Raw genomic sequence first — 18,556 nt, 5'->3', positions numbered from 1 at the left:
CAAAAACTATCACCTTCCTTTTTTCTTACATATCCCAAAGGCCACTGGAAGAGAATACTTACTATATTCTCATTAATGGTGGAACAAATGTTTCTGAATATATTCAAACTACATGAAAAAATAATGCTTCCAGAATTACCACCCTGCAACCACACAATCCCAAAATGGCCTCAATGTTTCTATAACATTCATTTTGCAGCACATTATATGTTACATATCACAGATGCAACGCACAACACAGAAACATCACACTCAAGCTTTAGGTGAATCATCTACAGATTCACAAATGAAACCTGGCTGTAACCAAAGACCTGCCAGTAACTCCTGGGAACATGCAAAATCTTCTTTGCTTCCTAATTGTGACACACAGGCTGATGATTTTAGGAGTCCGTTTATTGGACCTTCTGCATTTTACATCTTTTTCCACAGAAGCCAGCTGGTATCAAAGTCCTGAGGTTTTGCCTGTGCAACTAAAGCAAGATCTAGTCTCCACCTAAGCAGCCCAGTCTCACTTCAACCTAGGTTCTGCTGCTGCAGGAAAAAAAGAGAGAATGTGCTAGTGACAGTGAATGAGGGAGGGGGGATGAAAAAAAGGGAAATGGGAATTAAGTTGTACAGTACAGAATACAGGTCTTAGAAGAATTGAAAATGATTAAATAAATGACTTAATTCTGATTAATAGGTCAATTCCTCATAGCTAAATTCAGAAGAGCTAAAAGTAGATATCTACATTCCCACTTGTGCACATTATGATGCAGTGAAAAGTTCTCTGCTTCTCACTTAAAGTGCTCTTCAGGGCCTGTGTGCAGTGAAATGTTCCTAAGGAGCCAAGATGGAAATTTCTCCATTCAGCTTTCCTTTGCAGAAAACACACACTATATGCAGCATAGGCTCAGGAAGAGGACACAAATGGACACACATTTCTCACATTAGAATGGACAAGAGCTCAGAGTTTTGCACTAGAAGGAAAAAGTGCACGTTTTAGGCTCTTTTTTGAGAGAAGCAGAAAAGCAGACTTACTCAATGAAGAACCTGGGTCTCATCTGCGGAGGAGAAGGCAGAGCGTGGATATCCTGAGGGGTTTCTATTTTTCTTCAGCTTGTTCCTTTGCCCATTCCACTCAATTACCTTTAAATAATAGCTATCTCTGCACTGTCTTTGCCCCCATTCCTGATTCCAGCAGCCTCTGATTCATTCACATATCACAGCAGGAGTTCCTGGACTGTGGAGACTTATTGGCAGACTTAACAGTTAGGGGAAAATGTCCAAAGTTTATGGTGGAGAAGAGTTTTACCAGATACATTTACATTTAGGGGCAGATGCTCAGCTAACAGCAATCAGAACTGAGGTGGTCTTAACCTCATTTTAAACTACAAACAACGGAATTAATTCAGAGTGAGCGCAGGTTTCTACAGCCATGACAGTAACACACAGTTCAATGTGTGTTCCTTTCTGGTCTTTCTATGGAAAAGCATGTGACATAAGTGAATCAGAATACCTTCTTCTCAGTAACTTCTCCACTTGGCTGCAGAAGGGACACTGACCACTATTGCTTGTGGGCAATGGAGCTAAAGGGGCTTTGCTCTGTTATCCACACTCCCCAGATCAAATCAGTTTTCCAGCTAAGGAGGAAAGGATGGTACAGGCAGTGAGGATACAAGCTGATAAACAATGCAGGATGCAAGACCAGCCCATGGTGCTCCATGTCACATTGTCAGGGCCAGGAACAGAGGCTAAGCCTGTACCTGAGCAGCTCTGGACATATCCAGTAGTACCAAAGCTGTCAGAGTGAGTGGCAGCTCTGCCAGGCCAAGAGCACAGCCACCAGTGGAAGGAAGTAGCCTTTGAGTAGAGCTGGTGAAGGAGGGACAGTCATCCCCTGTGCTGGGTCAGGGAAAGACAGGAAGGAATCAAGCACAGCAAGAGGTGGAACAACACCAAATTTCTCAGGCTAAGTGGGTACAGGAAGGTTGGGTACATTGCTCTGAGTAACAAACAGATGGCTAGCAGGGAATCTGAAGCACACGAAGGCAAGAAGCAATAGCAGGGCTGTGATAAAAACCCATGTTTCCTGAATCCCAATCTGGTGCCCTATTACAGAGACCATGCTGCTTTGCATATCTCATTAGGACATTTCCTTTTCTGTCTGTACAGACAATGCCTCAAAATTCCAGCATTTTCTGTACTTCAAACAGGACCATTTGGAAATAGCAACAGAGTCTGAATGTACTGATTTGATTTGGGCATAGGGAAAATGATTTCTTTTTCTTGAGGAAGAAGATGTAATTAGGCAGCTCTGTTAACTACAGCCATATACTTTTCAAGTCTAAAAAAGTGGATACTTTCACAGATGAGTCAGGCCTTGATGTCTCTGATAAAACTTGGACTGCATTAAACAGAAGTGTCCTCTCCCCTAAGCTGTGGCAAGATCCAATTGCACTGGGCCTCTGTCAGGAATTCTCTCAGAAATGAGGGTCACTTGGCCATGAACTTGTTTTATTCCCTTTTGACAAAAAAGAATATCTGATTAGTTTACCCTGTTCATGTGCTAGTTTTTTGGTGGGAAGAACTGACAGCACTTCTTATTTTATTCACTTTATTTACCAGAGTTAGTGATTCTAAATAGACCTCAGCACTCCTCCCATGCAGTGAGAAAAGGGAAATCCTGCTGTAATAGAAGACTAGAGGCCTGCTCTGTTCTGCTGTGGCTTGAGAAAGCAATTTTACCAAAACAGAAGGGTCCTGAGAGCAGCAAGAGCAGCAGTGCAAGGTCTACACTAGCACAAGCAGCAGCCTTATCCCTTGGCTCCCACACTATTCCAAGGAAAGCTGCACGTGACTCATTGTCAGCCACACTTCAGCCAACTCCTTGGAAGGAGCCACCATTCTTTTCTGTGGGCTGTATGAGGTCAGTGGCCAAGAAACAGATCCTTATTACTAAAGGAAGGTCAAACAACCCAGGAGTACTGATGGGAGAAAGCCACGACAAAGCTGTTGATTCCAGTGAGCCTAGGAAGCACATTTTGTCATTCTTCACCTGAAACAGATGCTCCTGCTGCCATGAGAATGGGAGGAGAAGCAACACTGCCAGTGAACCCACTCTAGCATGAAGCAAGATATCCGAGATATCCTTATCAGCGAAAGCGAGGAAGCACATGAGTAAATGCTGGGTTTGTGTGAGCTCCATGAGATTATCCCAGAGCAATTATGGATATACAGACTATGGCAGCCAGGTCTGCTTTCCATGCAGACACAGTGACCACAGTCTAGACCACAAAGCTTTTAGGCAGGAATCCTCCTAAAGCAGCAACTCAATATATCAAAATTCCCACTCCTGCAATACTGCTGCATTTGCTGCCTCCTGGATTTGTCATGTTGCAACATCAGCAGGAAACGTGACCAAATGGAGAGGGACATGTTCTTCAGTCCTGGAGAATAATGACAGCTGTAGAGAAGAGCACACAGGTGAAAAGCAGCAGCAGTAATAATGACTATGGGGCAGTCCAAGCATCTCACGTCTACATTGCAGCTTGTGAATTAGGCCAAAGAGCCTGCCAGAGCTGCAGCAGCTGCTGTGCAGGCAATTATACATCTCCAATAATTTCTTGTCTAAATCCTTAAGTATATATTTGTTTTATGGTGCTGATGATGAGATTTTCTACAAAATGATGCTTCTGAGCCTTGAATGCTGATTGTTTGGCCTTAATTCAGTGTTCAACATCTGAAGTCATGTTTAATGGCAACCAGAAAATTTTGTTTGCCAGTTGAAAGAGATGGAGAGGGGAAGTGAGGAACCAAATGGAAGAAGATAAATGCTATATGGAGAATGAATCACATAGAAGGTGATATTCTGAAGTATGGGCTGAGGAAGGGCATATGAGGAGGAGGGAAGAAAGTTCTATCCTGGGAGTACAAGCTATCAACACAAAGTGAGTGGGCTTGAGAGGAATCTGCAAAAGAGTAAAGATGCCTGGGAAGAATAAGCAAATGTAGGAGGCAGGTTGGAACAAAAATGATGGTGCAAGTAGGAAGAGAAGCAAAGGTGAGAAGAGTGGGTAGAGCATGGGGATGAGCCAGGACAGGAAGAACAGTCACACAGGCACAAAGCAGATCTGTACTGAAAAGACAAGATTATCTAATTTCAAGAGAAAAAAAGTGACAGCCATACAGCTGGGATAAACAGTGGGGATGGATGAGATGAGGGGTAAGATTTGATCCAGGAAGGAATAAAAAAAAAATTCCACATCCTGGATGCAGAGGGAATGTCTGTGAGTGCAGAAAGAGAGGAATTATAATAGTGTTGGTAAGACCACATCTCTAAGGCACTCACCAGAGATTGGGAAACGGGAATGCCAAGGGTAAGAGCATTCAGAGCAGGCTTAAGGAGCCTGGATGTGACAGTGTAAGTGGGTCTAGGAGCAGACTGAGATGGGAAAGGGTAAATGGAACTGTCACTTCTACAGATCATATAAGCAGAAAGTTTGCTGTTCCTCTTTCTCAGGCCTTCATTTTGGCTGATGCTGTGCAAAACGACAACACTGTCACCCCATTTTTTTGACAACAGACAGAGATGCCACAGTGGCTTAGTGGGGACCTGAGCCACTGAAGTGTGAAAGGACTGTCACAGTGATCATTCTGCTCCAGTGCTTTTGACTCCTTTGAATCCCAAAAATATCTGGAGCAACAATGGAATTCAGCTCCAAAACACAGGGTATCCAGAACAGCTTAGAGCATTCCTTTCCTTAAAATGAAGTGACATGCGTTGGAAAACTCAGCATAGATGGAAAAGAGAAACAAAAACTCACTAAGCATGAAACATTTCAGGATCCCATCTTATGAACAGAAAAGGTTGAAATTTCTTTCAAATCTATCTCAAAAGCTCTGTAACACTTATTTCTAATAAAGAAGTCCACATCTGAGTGTCAGCTCTTAGTCAGTGAGGGGGCTACAAAACATCTTGTACCTTCATGCAGGCAGCTAATATTCTTGAAAGGTACAGATAGCGTTATAAACCTGGAATGGAATGCTCAAATGAGTCGTAAATAACAGTGAAATGAGCAGCTGTGAAAGCTGGCTCTTGTTTCCTCCTAAACTCATGCTCAGGGATTGTTGTGAGCAGCCGGAAGAAGCAGCAAGAGAAATCAAGGCTAAAAAATTTAATCAGCAGGTGAAATGGAGCCAAAGAAATTGAGCAGGGGAAAATTAGATACCCATCAGGTGAAGGTTTTAGTGACCATGGTTTGTTTTTGTTTTTTTTTTTTAATACAACAGACAGCTATAAGATCCAATTTATACTGTGCAGTGGGAACCCCCTTAATCCCTCTCAGCACTGTCCTGGTGTAGGAATCACATTACTCTAAGACTACAGAAAACAGGTTCTAGCTAGCATTTCACATTGTAGGAAAAGAAACAATACATAAAAGGGAAGGAGCTAGACACTTCCAGGAAAGGGAGAAGTGTCACAGCATATGTCACAGTTAGAGACAGCCACAATACACAGAGCATCACTGTACAAATTCAGAGGGCTTTAAGCATTCACCCATACAGAGTAACACCTTACCACATCAGAAGGCTGCAAGCATCTACTCCTTCCTGTTCTTTAGCCCAATCTTCTATACCCCTCATGTTGATGCACTGCACCCGTGTGCCCTCTGCTCCCTTTGGTGGTTGGTCAGTGCCCCTGGGCACTCCATGGCTCATTGCTGTCAGTGCTGCTCACCTGCTTTTCACAGCTGTACCCACTGGGGATGAGGCTTGGTCACAGCCCCACTCCCATCACCACAAACTGTACCTACAGAGAAGGAAGGGTTTTTTTGAAGTAACCAACAAATGTTGCTGGACATGTATTGGCTGAGATCATTCCTGTTCTCAGTCATAGCATTCTACAGAGGCCTACAGGTGAATTTGAACAAAAGCTTAAAGGGAAAAGTATGCAGACTCTGCATGGCTGTAACTTTTTAGGGTTGCCACTCAGTGCCATTTTATCATTTGGTTCTTATACATTTACTCAGCATTTTGCTGAATATGTTTGCTTTCACTAAAATAATGGTTAATAAGCCTTTAAATTACTATTTCTGAAGCAAGGGACAAAGTATCCTTGATAGATCTTCCTGAGATATAATTCTGGAGCAAGCCTGTGCTTTGTAGTAAAATACACTCAGTGTGGTGCCATCACTGCTGATTTCTGCCAGCCCTCACCCTTGCTCCTGATTTCCTCACAGCAGATCAGCTCCCACATTCACATTCCATGAAATCTCCCAAGTTACCTGGCTGCCTGTGCAAACTCAGTTAAGTCTGTACCATATAGAAAGACCAACCATACAATCCAAACAATCCTGTCTTGTTTTGAAATGTGCAGTGGCTTGGTAAAGGAATAAAACCTATCAGGCATCAGAGTCAGGCATATTTCCTAGATAAAGGATGGGCTGTCATTTTGTGTGTTAAAACTTAGGGCAGAACAGCTCCCGTAGGGACAGCCAGGGTCTCTGATGTTTCTGTTATGTCTGTTTTCAGGTGCTGCCATAGCTTGGATTTCATAACTTACCCCGAGAACCCAGAGTATAAATATCAGTCAATATTTAAGTTTAAGGCAAGAAAGAACAGGCAGCACATGCTATGGCCTGTGTGTTTGTACCCAAATTCATATCTGCCAAACCTGCCATGAGTCCAGTGGAACACAAAAGCTGCCTGTGAGGCTTAGAAGTCCTAAATGAACACAGCTGGTCTGCCCTGCCAAAGAAGGGCAGGTGGCTTCTCTTAAAGGAAAGTACTTTTCCTGAAGACAAAATGCAACAATAGTTGACAGATTTCACTGAAGTACAAGATCAATAATGCCTAAGTAGATGAAAATAAGTGTTGCTAAGTAATCATTAATCCTAAAGTTTGTCTGAACTCCAAACCTCTGTCAAGGTGCAAAGATTATAGAAAAGCTCAAAAACCAGGAGGGCTACAAACCAGACAGGCACAGTGTAAGTTTAGGAAGGATTGCCAGAGGAATGGGTTATGTGATCAATGGCACATATTTAAATATTTGTGGAGAACAGTCAAAGCAGGGTAGGTTCCAAAGAACAAAAGAGAGACACTTGCTAAGCAAAATAAAAAGGCAAATCACTCATTTGCCATTTGTGAATTTTTAAAAATCCTAATACTTTGTTTGCATTATTAATTAGAAAAGAGAGAGAAAGACAGAAAGAGAGAAGCAGGGAAAATTAACAGAATTGAGAAATTTCAGTACCAAAACTGGATGGAAAGAGACAACATGGGATGTTTTCTGAGGCTGGGCTCTAATGTGCAGCCTTCCCTAAAGCTGTTGGAAGCAGATGGGCTCCTGCAGCTGCATCCCTCCAGCTTCCACTAGAGAGATGCAAATCTTCCTCTCACCAGATTTGCCAGGGAAGGGTCCTCATGTCAAGGGACTTCCTGGAGCACAAGAACCAACAGACCCAAGAACACACACCTGAGGGGGGAAATGGGAAACTGGGTGCTTGGCAAGGCAGAAGTGGCAATGAGGAGAAAGATGTGGAAGTTTGGGAGGAGGAGCCAGGTTTTGCAGGCAGTTTGTGTGAGTGCAGGAAGGATTGACGCAGCTGCAGCAGGTAGAGGCCTTTCACTAAGGATGTGTTCAATATGGCACTGCTCTTTAGACAGATGGAAGGGGGCTTATCTAGACTAGAGAAGGAGAAATTAAATTGACAATCACACGGTACACATTATTTCACAATTCTTAATCTATGAAGGATCTAGGCTATTATGGAAAATTAAAACCTAAATACATTTCTAGCCATAGCTCAAACTACTTGTCTTTAGTAGAAAAAAAATACTTAATTTCCTGTTTAAATGCCATCATCTTTTTCTCCTCAACAGCTTGGAATAGTCAACCATCAGAAATACTACATGCTTTTAAATTATGGTGATGAAAAAATCTTTTTGTTTCTCAACAATGGCATGAGATAATTCTGTTAATTCTTGTAACAGTTTCCTACTGACTTGGAATCTTCATTATACAACTGAGGCAACTGACTGCAATCTACTTTCTAAGCACCGTTACTGTGTCAATTTGAGCCAATTCAGCTGTTTGAAATGCATAGCATATATGGGTTATTTAACACTTCATTTCAAACTGCCTTTGTTTTATTATCCATCAAGCTGCCTTTCTTGTTTAAGCACTAACTGTACTTAGAGAATTTAAGATACTGACCTAGGTGTGTTTTTCACTGTGTTTTCAGTAGAAATTGTCATAATTATTCTAAAATAAAAAAATATTTTTTTCCAAGAGAGGGAGCTTTCTAAATAAAATCATCAGCTCATACACTCTCTAGGAAACGTGCTCTCAGATTTCCCTGTAATATTAATCTTGCAGAGGGAATTCAGATGTTCATATGATAAAAAATAGCAAATCTACAGTGAAAACTAATGGCGATTTCCTTTAAAATCCTTTCTTGCTAATCTGATTTTAGAAGACTCTGAAGCACATTTCCAATTTTAAATATCTTAATGTGTCACAGCCACTCCATTCTGTGAATATACAGAAGTAAGATCCATGTAGAAACAAATCAAAGGTATCCACAAAGTATTTCCATATTGGTATCCCATGCGAGAGGAATAATGTAAGTCACATCTTCTCCTGATGCGTTGGTAGCCCCACCAGTAAAGTAATGCCTGGTAGTGACACTTTGATTGAAAGACTATTTACAAAGAAAAAGAATTTGAAAACAGTAATTTGTTTTAATTTTAAAAGTATTTTTACTTAAATCAGAACAATTATAGGTTCAGACCTTGATTCTGCAGCGAAACAGGCTGAGACCTTAATGAGTAACTCACTTGGGTTCACCACATACTGTCTACAAACACTTTTGGGTGTTCCAGAGGCACATATTGGTTATCTCATCTTTTTTGAAAACACAGATGCCATTTATGGGTATGTTCAAGTACAGCATTCACACCCATTTACATCTTTAAAGTAAAATTCTCAATTATTCAGGATCTGCCACACCAACATGTATAAAAAGTATCTTCTATTTACATATAGGAGATAGCATACTCTGCTGAAAGAGCAGTATCTGACATGAAATAGATACATTTATATATTTATACACAAATACAAAGAATGCTGCCTCTCAATAGCAAGGAGATTGCACATAACTGGTAAGTAAATGAAACTATTCAAATTTATATCATTAACAAGCACTGTAGGACAGACTGCAGTGAAATACCTCACTGTGCAGTCACAGCAGAGAAGCTCAGATCCTCCTCACTGATTCCTATGTCTGGCATTCAGCTATAGAACAGGACACCTTTTAGGAAACTGGACACTTGCTTCCTGCCTTTTATTCCACTGTAATTCATCATGTCATGTCTTAAACACAAAATGCAACACAGCATTCTAAACCTCCCAGCAGTTACCAGCACCCACCTAGAGATTTACAAACAATAAATAAATAATGAATAAACCCACAGATTTACAAACAATACCTCCAGGAATGTATCATTCTCAAACACTTCCAGGTGCTCCCTGAGCTGAACAAGTACCACGGGGATACAGCAGGAGGAACAGACCCCCACAAAGGACACAAACACTGACATCAGTCTCACAGATTCTGTGTACAAGTTAATACACATTTTGTTCCTTTTTCATCTCCTGTCAGAACTACAGAAAGTGATTACTGAGATTGGCTGGAATATCTTGAAAATTTCTCACTCCAAGTATACCCCAACATTTTGATGAATTTTCCATCCAGTGCTTTTGATTCCAAAACAGAAGTACAAAACAGAACTGAAATACCTTTTTTTTTTTTTTTTGCATGAGGACATAAATATGTCCCTTTCATTTTATAAGGGACATTTTTTTTCCTTTTTAAATAAATCCACTGCAGTGCCTAAAAAGCCCACTTTTTAAATATCCTTTCCTTTTATGCATAGCATGTTTTTTCACTCTGTGGTTTAAAGACAGGCATCTGTTTGTATCTGAAGAGACAAACCTCACTAATAAGTTTGCAGAACTTTCAAATCCCTGAGTGACTCATGTCACCAGAGAGTTATAAAAGGCATCTCGTAAAGCTTCTCTGCAAAGCAGGCAGATTCCCAGCAAAGTCAGGGAAGCACCCATGCACCTCTTTCAGTGCATTCTGGCAGTTTATCCTAAAGCATGCTTTAGGTCCAACAGCCTGAATTAAAGCACAGTTGTAACTCTCTCCCCCTCGCTGGACAGCTGAGCAGAATCAAGCAGCCCAAGAGGTACCCTCACAGGGCATGTCCACATGTTCTCTCTCTCTCCCACAGCTCCCCCCACCCAGATCATGCAGCCAGCTCTTACCTCAATGGTGTACTGCTCAAAAATCCGCAGCTGAAGGAAAATGTCTAGCTTAATCTTCCTCTCATGGAAGAGCTCTTCCATCTGTACCTGGGCCTCGTCGAGCTGCTGAAGGACGGATTCAATGTGGCTGATGGAGCTGTTGTGGGGGGTCTTGTTGTTGGAAACAGCAGAGTCCCTGTGGCAAGGCAGAGGGCAGGGTTAGAGCTGAGCTTTGAGGCAGGCAAAAGAGCAAGAACTACACATCTGTGATTCTGCGTGCTGCCGAGGAGGAAAGCCAAGCACAGAGGCTGAGGGAAGGTGTGTGCAACACTCATCTCCTCTGCTCCCTAAAATCCTGCAGCTCCTGATCTTGGCACAAAGCTGGAGCAGGGGGATCATCCTTTCTTGTGTTGTGGACACTGTGACCTTACACACTTGGGAGGGGCAGGGGAAGAGATGCACATCAACCTCAAGGGCTCTCTTGAGCAGACTGGCCGGCAGTCACCTTTAATGCTACAGGGTCACCTGCTCCTGCCTACACTTGCATCAAACTGAGATGCTATTCAGCCTCTTGGACCTTTGCAAGTAAATTTCCTGCATTTGCCCTGTTACTTACAGACTAATTGAATCAGAATTATGAGTATTTCAGACCAATGGCCAGTGATGCCCTGGTATCCTCTGGATAATGTAGTACAGCAATGGATACATAACACAATGGAAAAAACCCCAACACACCTTTCAAAAATTGCAAGAGAGATCCTGACTTGTATTTTCACTGGGGGAAGTGAAAGCAGATGTGACTGTAACAGGTCAGATACTGCTCCAGTTATATTTTCCATTTACAGGCAGCAGAAAGGAGCAAACCCTTTACTGGTGGACCAGGACCGAAGGGGAATTTGCTGTACTTGAAAGCTTAGCATGGGCACAGGAAAGCCCTGATGGTTCCTTTTCTATTTGTGCTTTCATGTATATTAATAGGCTCACCTACTATGAGTCTGCTATGTCTCAGCAGACTCATAGTCTGCTGAAAAATTCAGCAATTTTTTTTCAGTTACTGTTTAATGGATAAATAACATTTGCAGACAAAGAACTGAAATTTATCCTCAAATGCTCTACACAAGTCCCTCAATGTTCAGAAGGGCCAGAAAGGAAACTCTGAAGCCAAAATTTAATCTTGACTTTGACACATTGGCTAAAACAAGATTTAAATGCAAGCACTACTGATTTCCCTTGCTTATATGGGAATATTACACTGATATTTCTCTCTCCAGGTGTTATGGCTTCTGCCCCACTCTCTCTGTCTGTTTTCACATTCACAGTGATCACAGGGTCTCTGCCTCCACATTAGAGCAGCACAGAGGAAGGAGGAATGAAAATAACTAGAGATTTTCAAACTACAGCTTAATCTGAGGCTGCATCCAATCAAGTTCTGTTTCCTTCAGTCAGCACCTGTCTTCTATAAAAGGACATGAAATAAGTCTTCACTCAGATGCAGGATTATTACTATTCATATATTATCTAAATTACTCAATGAATTATTCAAGACCGGTGTTGAATAATCTCTCATGGGATCTAGAGACACATTTAGTTTTAGAAATTCTTTTTCATTAAACATTTCAGTCTTCAAATCAAGGCACACTTGCATTTCAGTGACTGATGCAATGAAAAAGTTTAAGAGTAGTACTCTGGTGGGTTTTTTTAAGTCTCCTTGGATAAGGCATTGACAACCCCTAGCTACTCTGGTCTGAGAAAGATCTCCCTATAGGAAAAAAAAATTCTGAGATTGCATGCTTCTGTCACAATATTTCTTGTTCTGTCAGGTGATGAGAAACTCTGGAAAGAGTAAATATAATACCCTTACTAATCTTTGAAAGGCTATGGATTAGAGTTTTAAAATTCAAAGAAATTATTGGGAAAAAAAACCCCAAAATAAACTCTGGGGAACATAAAATTGGACTCAGTACATTGTTGCTGACTTTGTTTAAAATGAACACTGTGCTCCTAAAACCACTTTCAGTGCTTTCACTGGGAGAAAGCTCAATGAAAAATACCTATTATCTAAAGCTTATATGCTGAACTACTGCAAAAAAGGCAAGATACCTAACTCCTCATTGGCTTTTCTTTTCAGCCACAAACTTTCCTGCTTTTCACATCTCACTGGAGCAAGTCATTGTTTTGCCTTTCACAGATGACCAGAAACGTTGCCCCCAGCAGCACTCCTGGAACTGCAGTTCAAAAGGTTTGCTTTGTGTTGGCTGCTGAGAACAACGACCACCTCAGTAAAGCACTGATAAGGAAGAGAGAAAAGTGTGAACCACGACATGCACAGAATTTCTGGGCAGGCCTGCTTTATTCCTGATAGGTATGGCCTCCTCTTGGAGTCACTGAGGTCCTGAAGACCTTGTGTGAAGTGCAGTCCCAGGCATGGTATTTAGTTCAGGCAGCTGAGCTTTTCATCGCCTATCTGGAGGAAACAGAGTGCTGTTACACAAATGATCTTCTCTAAACCAAAATCTGTTCTCTCAAAGATAAGAACAAGAAATGTAAAACTTTCCAAAGCTCCTGTAATTTTATTGCTTTTAACCTGTGTTATGACATGCTTGATAAGAGCAGTGTATTTCATTCTTTTCATTGTTGTAGCATTTGCAATCATCATCTATTCTTCACGGCAGGTACAAGGTGATCCACACTGAAATGCAATCCTGTGTTAAGGAAAGACTGCAGCAATTCTAGTTTTTCTTTATCTGTGTTTTCTTTACCATTGCCAGCAGCGATGAAAACTGGTAAGGGTGGGCACACACAGAGGCAGCTTCTTTGGGTTTTTTTTCCACACTGTTCTGCTTTGAAAGAGTCCAGGATTACATTACAAGCTTTGCAGTTAGTCAGAGTGCTCAAATCCAACACTTGAACCAGCTCATCTTGACAGCTCACCACTGCAAGCTTCTGTGTGCATTCAAATGTTTGGTATTAACTCCATCAGAACCAGGGGATCGATTTGCACAAATATGTTCACCTTGTTCCACGTTACTTGCTGCTCAGAGAACAAACCAGATCCCAACCCCAACTTCTCTTTGTTAAACACAGCTGCCACAAAACCTGCCTTGGTACTTTGCAAACATTGGAGCATGACACTGATTAAAAAGAAATCTCAAAGCTGAGGCCACAGTCACTTTTCCAACACTGAAGACAAGAATGGACTATGTTCACATTAGAAAAAGCTGAAGTCCCACACACCATCTTGCAGTTCACCTCTTTCCCATGCTCCACTGACTTCTCAGGTCCAGGTATTACCCTGGCCACTCTCCACACTTGCCTTCTGACTCAGGTAAAATCCTTTAGGCCAAGCCCACCATCAGAGCCAGGACTCTGAATGTCAACACTTTCTGCAACCCTAAAAACCACTCCACCTGATGGGCTTGTACAGGGTCCCTTCCAGGCTCTACTCCATGGGTGTTCACACTGAACTGATGCCATTCCAATAGTTGGGAAGAATAACAAAAAAATTTTTAGCCCACAATTTAACTGCCATTTTTTTCATCTCATAGAAATGCCCTCAACTTTGTAAACAATTTCTTTGCATAAAAGTAATTTACCATGCAGACCTTTGACTGACCTGCTGCAGCCGGCCATATACACATTCTCAGCTAAAACCCCTTCCCCTCTGGCAGCTCCCTTACCAAACCCAGAATGTTTTTATCCTACTGATCTCATCAGCAAAGATGAATGGAAGGATGGAATGTCCACTCCTGATCCTTCCTCTCCAACTCTAATACTGGCAAGCAATACCACAACTCCAGTCCCTCTCCCTCCCCTGTGGTGCTGGCAAGTCATACACAGCAAGGGTAGGAATCTCCATGAGCTCTCTGGTGTGGCTGCCCAGGGCTGAATGACAATCAAAAAAACCTAGAGCAGTCATTTCAAATCTCTTTTCTTTTTTTTTTTTTAATTTTTTTTTCTGGCCCAGCAGAGAAAACTCTGCATCCATGATGACAAGGGAAAGCTTAGAGGAAAGCTCAGCATATGGCAGTAGGAAAATACTTAAGGACTCCAGGAGGGCTCTTAAGGGCAGAGCTCCACCAGAACCCTTGCTGTTCATCGCACTCCAGAGCATCTTGGGCTTTTCCTCTCAGGTTCCTATCATGGCTCATGGTTTCCTGCACATCTCAGATGAGAAGTAAAGGCAGCACATTAGAAAAGCTCAGGGTGAAGAAGATGATGTCACTTTCTTGAACTGTCTGGTGAAATGCATAAAACCTGGGATATTTGCATATTATAATGTATACAGAACATGCACACATGTGGGTACGGGCAACCTGTAACAATACAAGGATCTAAATAATAAGTGATGTATTGGACTTGGTTCAGTGCCCAGCAACATCCCTAAAAGGCAGGAAAACTTCACTGCTGTCAATAAAGCTAATGGCACAGAAAACCACTTTAACAACAAATGAGAGAAATTTCACAATCACAAATTCTGTATAAGCTTACTCTGCAAATATTCATTTGACAATACTTGCAGATTAAGAAAAGAAACAAAAACATCAAACACCCAAAAAAACCCCCAACATCTCTCCCCCCCCCCCCCCCCCCCCCCCCCCCCCCCGCCCCCAGTTCTTGGGACTAGTCTCTTCATGTATTTTAAATTAGCCAAAAATGAGCTGGTTTAATTCATAGTGCTAGCAGAAGAACCAGCAGTAAAAGAGCCTCTTTGACACCATGAATAAACCCCACATACACAAAGATAAATAGAAGGGTGCTGCATGCAAAATGAAACAGTGAAGACTGTTAGACACGTGTGTATTTTATTAAGAGGAATACACTTACCCCACATCGGGAATAACCATATAAATCACAAGGCCTCAGTTCACAACCATTTAACAATCTTCTATAAATACCAACTAAAAATATTCACTTCAAACACATTTGGTTTCATTCACTTCCCAGTGCCTATAAATAATCTCTCAGTCAAACAGGAAACCAGTGCTGATCCACAGACTACTCTAATCAGTCCACACAAATCACTCCCTGTAATTTCAATAAAACACTCCAAGGATCTGAAGAATTATAAATAAGCAAAGAATTAACAAACTCTCTCAATTGATCCTAGCTTGCAGTTCCCTATTTAGGCACCCCTAAAACACAGCATGCATCAGATTTCTCAACACCTGTACCCCAGGTGGGTGCTTACCTGAGCTGCTGGATTAGATCTTCCCCTTCTTTAATAACATTGAGGGTAGCATCCAGGGTGGCTGTTTGCTGCTGCTGAAACTGCTTGATAAGCTCCTGAACCGCATCCACAGAGTCAGCACAGACATCCTCTAAGAGCTCCTTCTGCAGATCTTCCATCCATGTCCACAGCTGGGAAGAAGGGGAGGGAAATATAAATCAGAGAGGGATTGAGATTTAACCCTTTTGCTCTCTAATTCCAGAATCAATAGGCATTAACTCCGGCTGCATGTTTCACAGGAAAACTGACTTATAATTTGTAAACCCAAATAGATACATTTGATATTGATTCAATTTAAAGAAAGAAAATAAGATAAATATAATATCAGGTAGTTAAAAAAATCAATTTCTATTTATTGTACAGCAAAAACTAATTATTTTATTCTTATTAGCTCTATATACTAGTAACAAATTAAAATCTCCTACAGCTGTGATAACCTAACCCTTTTTTCAGGAGCTGAGCACTATCAGCTGCTATTAATTTCACATGCAGCTGAAGCCTGTTGCAGGACAGACAGTCTTTGGTATGTGTGTATGGTACTGCCTGAAGTCTAGCTGTGTCTGCTCAGCTATGCCTTCCCAGGGGTCGAGGTTTTGGTGTTTCTTTTTTAGTTTCCAGTACTTAAACCCCCTCCTCAAAATGCACTCAGACTCTGCATTTTAACTCTGGGAAAATCCAAACACAGGAGACAGCAATATCACTAATCGACCCCATGAAGATCCATTAATTTTGAATAGTTCTGACTACCAGTTTTAAAGCCACAATCACAGCAACAAATCATTGCAAGTGCTTAGATGAGAATTTCCAGCCAGCTGTTCATCAGAGGTCTGGAGAGGGGCAGGAATGCCCCAGCAGCCTCTCACTGCCTGTAAGGGCTTAAAGCGAACAGAGGATTCCCCTTTAAGCTTGTGCTGAAAAGTGAGTGTAAAATTGCACCAACCGAGCTGGCAGCCTGCCAGCACACCCTAATGACTCCACCAGAGACTCTTTTCTGTGCCACGCCTGCCCCATTAACCCACATTTTGCTGGTGTGTGCTGGAGGTAGCGGGGAAGTACCAGAGTGGGAAACAACAGCATGCTGGGAAATGGCAAAGGATGCAGTGCTTCTCCCAGAGACTGCAGAGCTTTGTCCCACAGGACCTTGGGGTGAACATGAAGCAGAGGAGGACATTGTGTGTGGGTGGCAAAGAGCTGGTGAAAAAGTTTGTGTTCAAAACGAGTTGCACTGGATCCCCATCCTGCAGCATTTCCTCTGAGACTGTGAATTCTGCACGTCCACATGAATCGAGAGGAGGATGGGGATGTCTAAAGCTCCAGCTGCCGAAGCTTCTCACAGCCAGGGCCCACACCTAAGGCCAGTCACTAAGTGCTACGCTTACACATGCTACAGACTTCAAGGATATTACCCTGGCCCAAATCAAAATTATCAGAATTAGAATCTGTCCCAGCATGCTCATGATACCAGAAAAAGGAGAGCCCAGTGCCTTTTGCTCTGTTCCCACCTCTGCTACTGAGTCCTTGCTTGAGAGACTCACAACAACAAGCATTAGAACATGTGCCTTACTTGTAGGTTTTTCAGAGTCAGCTTTGAATGTTTTGGGTAAATGCCTCTGTTTATTCATAAATATTATAATGATAATGGCCTGGCCAACTACTGGCCTGAAACAGAATGTCTTTGCTTGGGATATTTACATATTTCCACATTCTTAGGAAAAAGGCAGAGTGTAAAAGGGGAACTATTAATCAAAAAAATAAATGTAAGTGAATAGGCATGAGAAATAAGTGAAAAAATGAAAACACATTTAATGAGCCAAATAGAGGGCTTTTTCAGTTGTGGTTTGAGGTCCATGTGCTGGACTTTGGGAAGCTACCATAAAGGAAAATGTATTAGTGCTTTTATATATTAATTATATTGAGAATTTTCCTGGTTTTGATCCAATCCCTACACCCACTCAAAGAGTAGGGGCAGCTGGACCAAAACAGACAAGGACCAGGTTATTCAGGATTATTACTTCTGCTTATCAGATCTTCAAGTAATAGAGCACTTTGTAAATACAGAAAAATAGCTATGTATAAAAATCATCCTGTTTTGAGGTGGGAAAGCCAGTTGTTTTTTAACTTCTTGCAATTCTTAATTCCTTTTTCAACTTAAAAAATTTAGGAAATTTTCTTTATAAAAATGAAAGTAGAATCAGGAATTTTGTTCATTGTTAGGAATCCGCTGTTTTCTTGAAATTATCTTTTTAGGGCAGAGGAGAAAGTTTCCAGCCTTCAGAAGAAAATCCTGTGCTCTAAAGTTCTCTAGAAGGCAACTTTTCAGAAGGAGCATTGGATATTTAAGATCTTACTCCACTTCTTGAGTAGGCTTCTAAATCAGTTTCAAAATACTTACAACATAAACTGTATTGTATTCACCTGGAACCAAAACACTCCCTAATTTCAGAGAGCACTCAAATATATTAACTCATATTAGCTTCAGATGTTTCCATTAATGACCTCTGTCTATAAGGATTTGCATATAAAATCTATCAGAATCTAGGTCATCCTTGACTCAGAGGCCTTTAATCCTTTAGACTCCACCAATCCCTGGAAAACTCTAATACAAAGAATCAGTCAATATTAATAAGATTAGGAAAACCTTTCAGGAAAAATTCACAATAGGAATCTGTTTCCAAAACCTCCTAGGTTATGTACTACAATTAATAGCACCTGAAATAAATTGCTACCATGCCCTACTTGTGAATGCCACAGCAATGAAAAGACCAATTCCATGTCACTGCAACATCAGTCAGAACAGCTGTTAATCATAAAACAGAAATCACATCCTGATTGTCTCTGCTCAGGAATATCAGTCCCTCTCAGAGCCTGATGTTTCATTCCAATGCAAGTATTTGACCGATTAAAAAAAATCCTGACTTTTAAAGCCTCAAATCACTGAATACTTTGTGCATTTCCAGTCCATGCTGTGACCTACTCTAAACTAGACAGCTTAGACCAAAGAAACTGTTCCCATTAAAATCTGACATATTGCACAGCAC

General features: G+C 41.4%; 1 protein-coding gene across 10 annotated transcripts in view; it reads right to left on the bottom strand.

Moving 5' to 3' along the window:
• KALRN (kalirin RhoGEF kinase) overlaps nucleotides 1-18,556 on the bottom strand; it is a 473,687-nt gene that overhangs the window by 168,132 nt on the left and 286,999 nt on the right. For all 10 annotated transcript variants that reach the window (XM_041406297.1, XM_041406207.1, XM_041406244.1 and 7 more), the window contains exons 12-13: nucleotides 15,480-15,649; nucleotides 10,313-10,487 (exon numbers count right to left, since the gene is read on the bottom strand). In XM_041406297.1, coding sequence (XP_041262231.1) covers nucleotides 10,313-10,487; nucleotides 15,480-15,649 — 345 coding nt within the window. The remainder of the gene's footprint in view (nucleotides 1-10,312; nucleotides 10,488-15,479; nucleotides 15,650-18,556) is intronic.

The sequence above is a fragment of the Onychostruthus taczanowskii genome, unplaced genomic scaffold, assembly GCF_017590055.1.
Source record: "Onychostruthus taczanowskii isolate IOZ18803 unplaced genomic scaffold, ASM1759005v1 scaffold10, whole genome shotgun sequence".
Classification (NCBI taxonomy): Eukaryota; Metazoa; Chordata; class Aves; order Passeriformes; family Passeridae; genus Onychostruthus; species Onychostruthus taczanowskii.
This window is presented reverse-complemented; position numbering and strand designations above follow the sequence as displayed.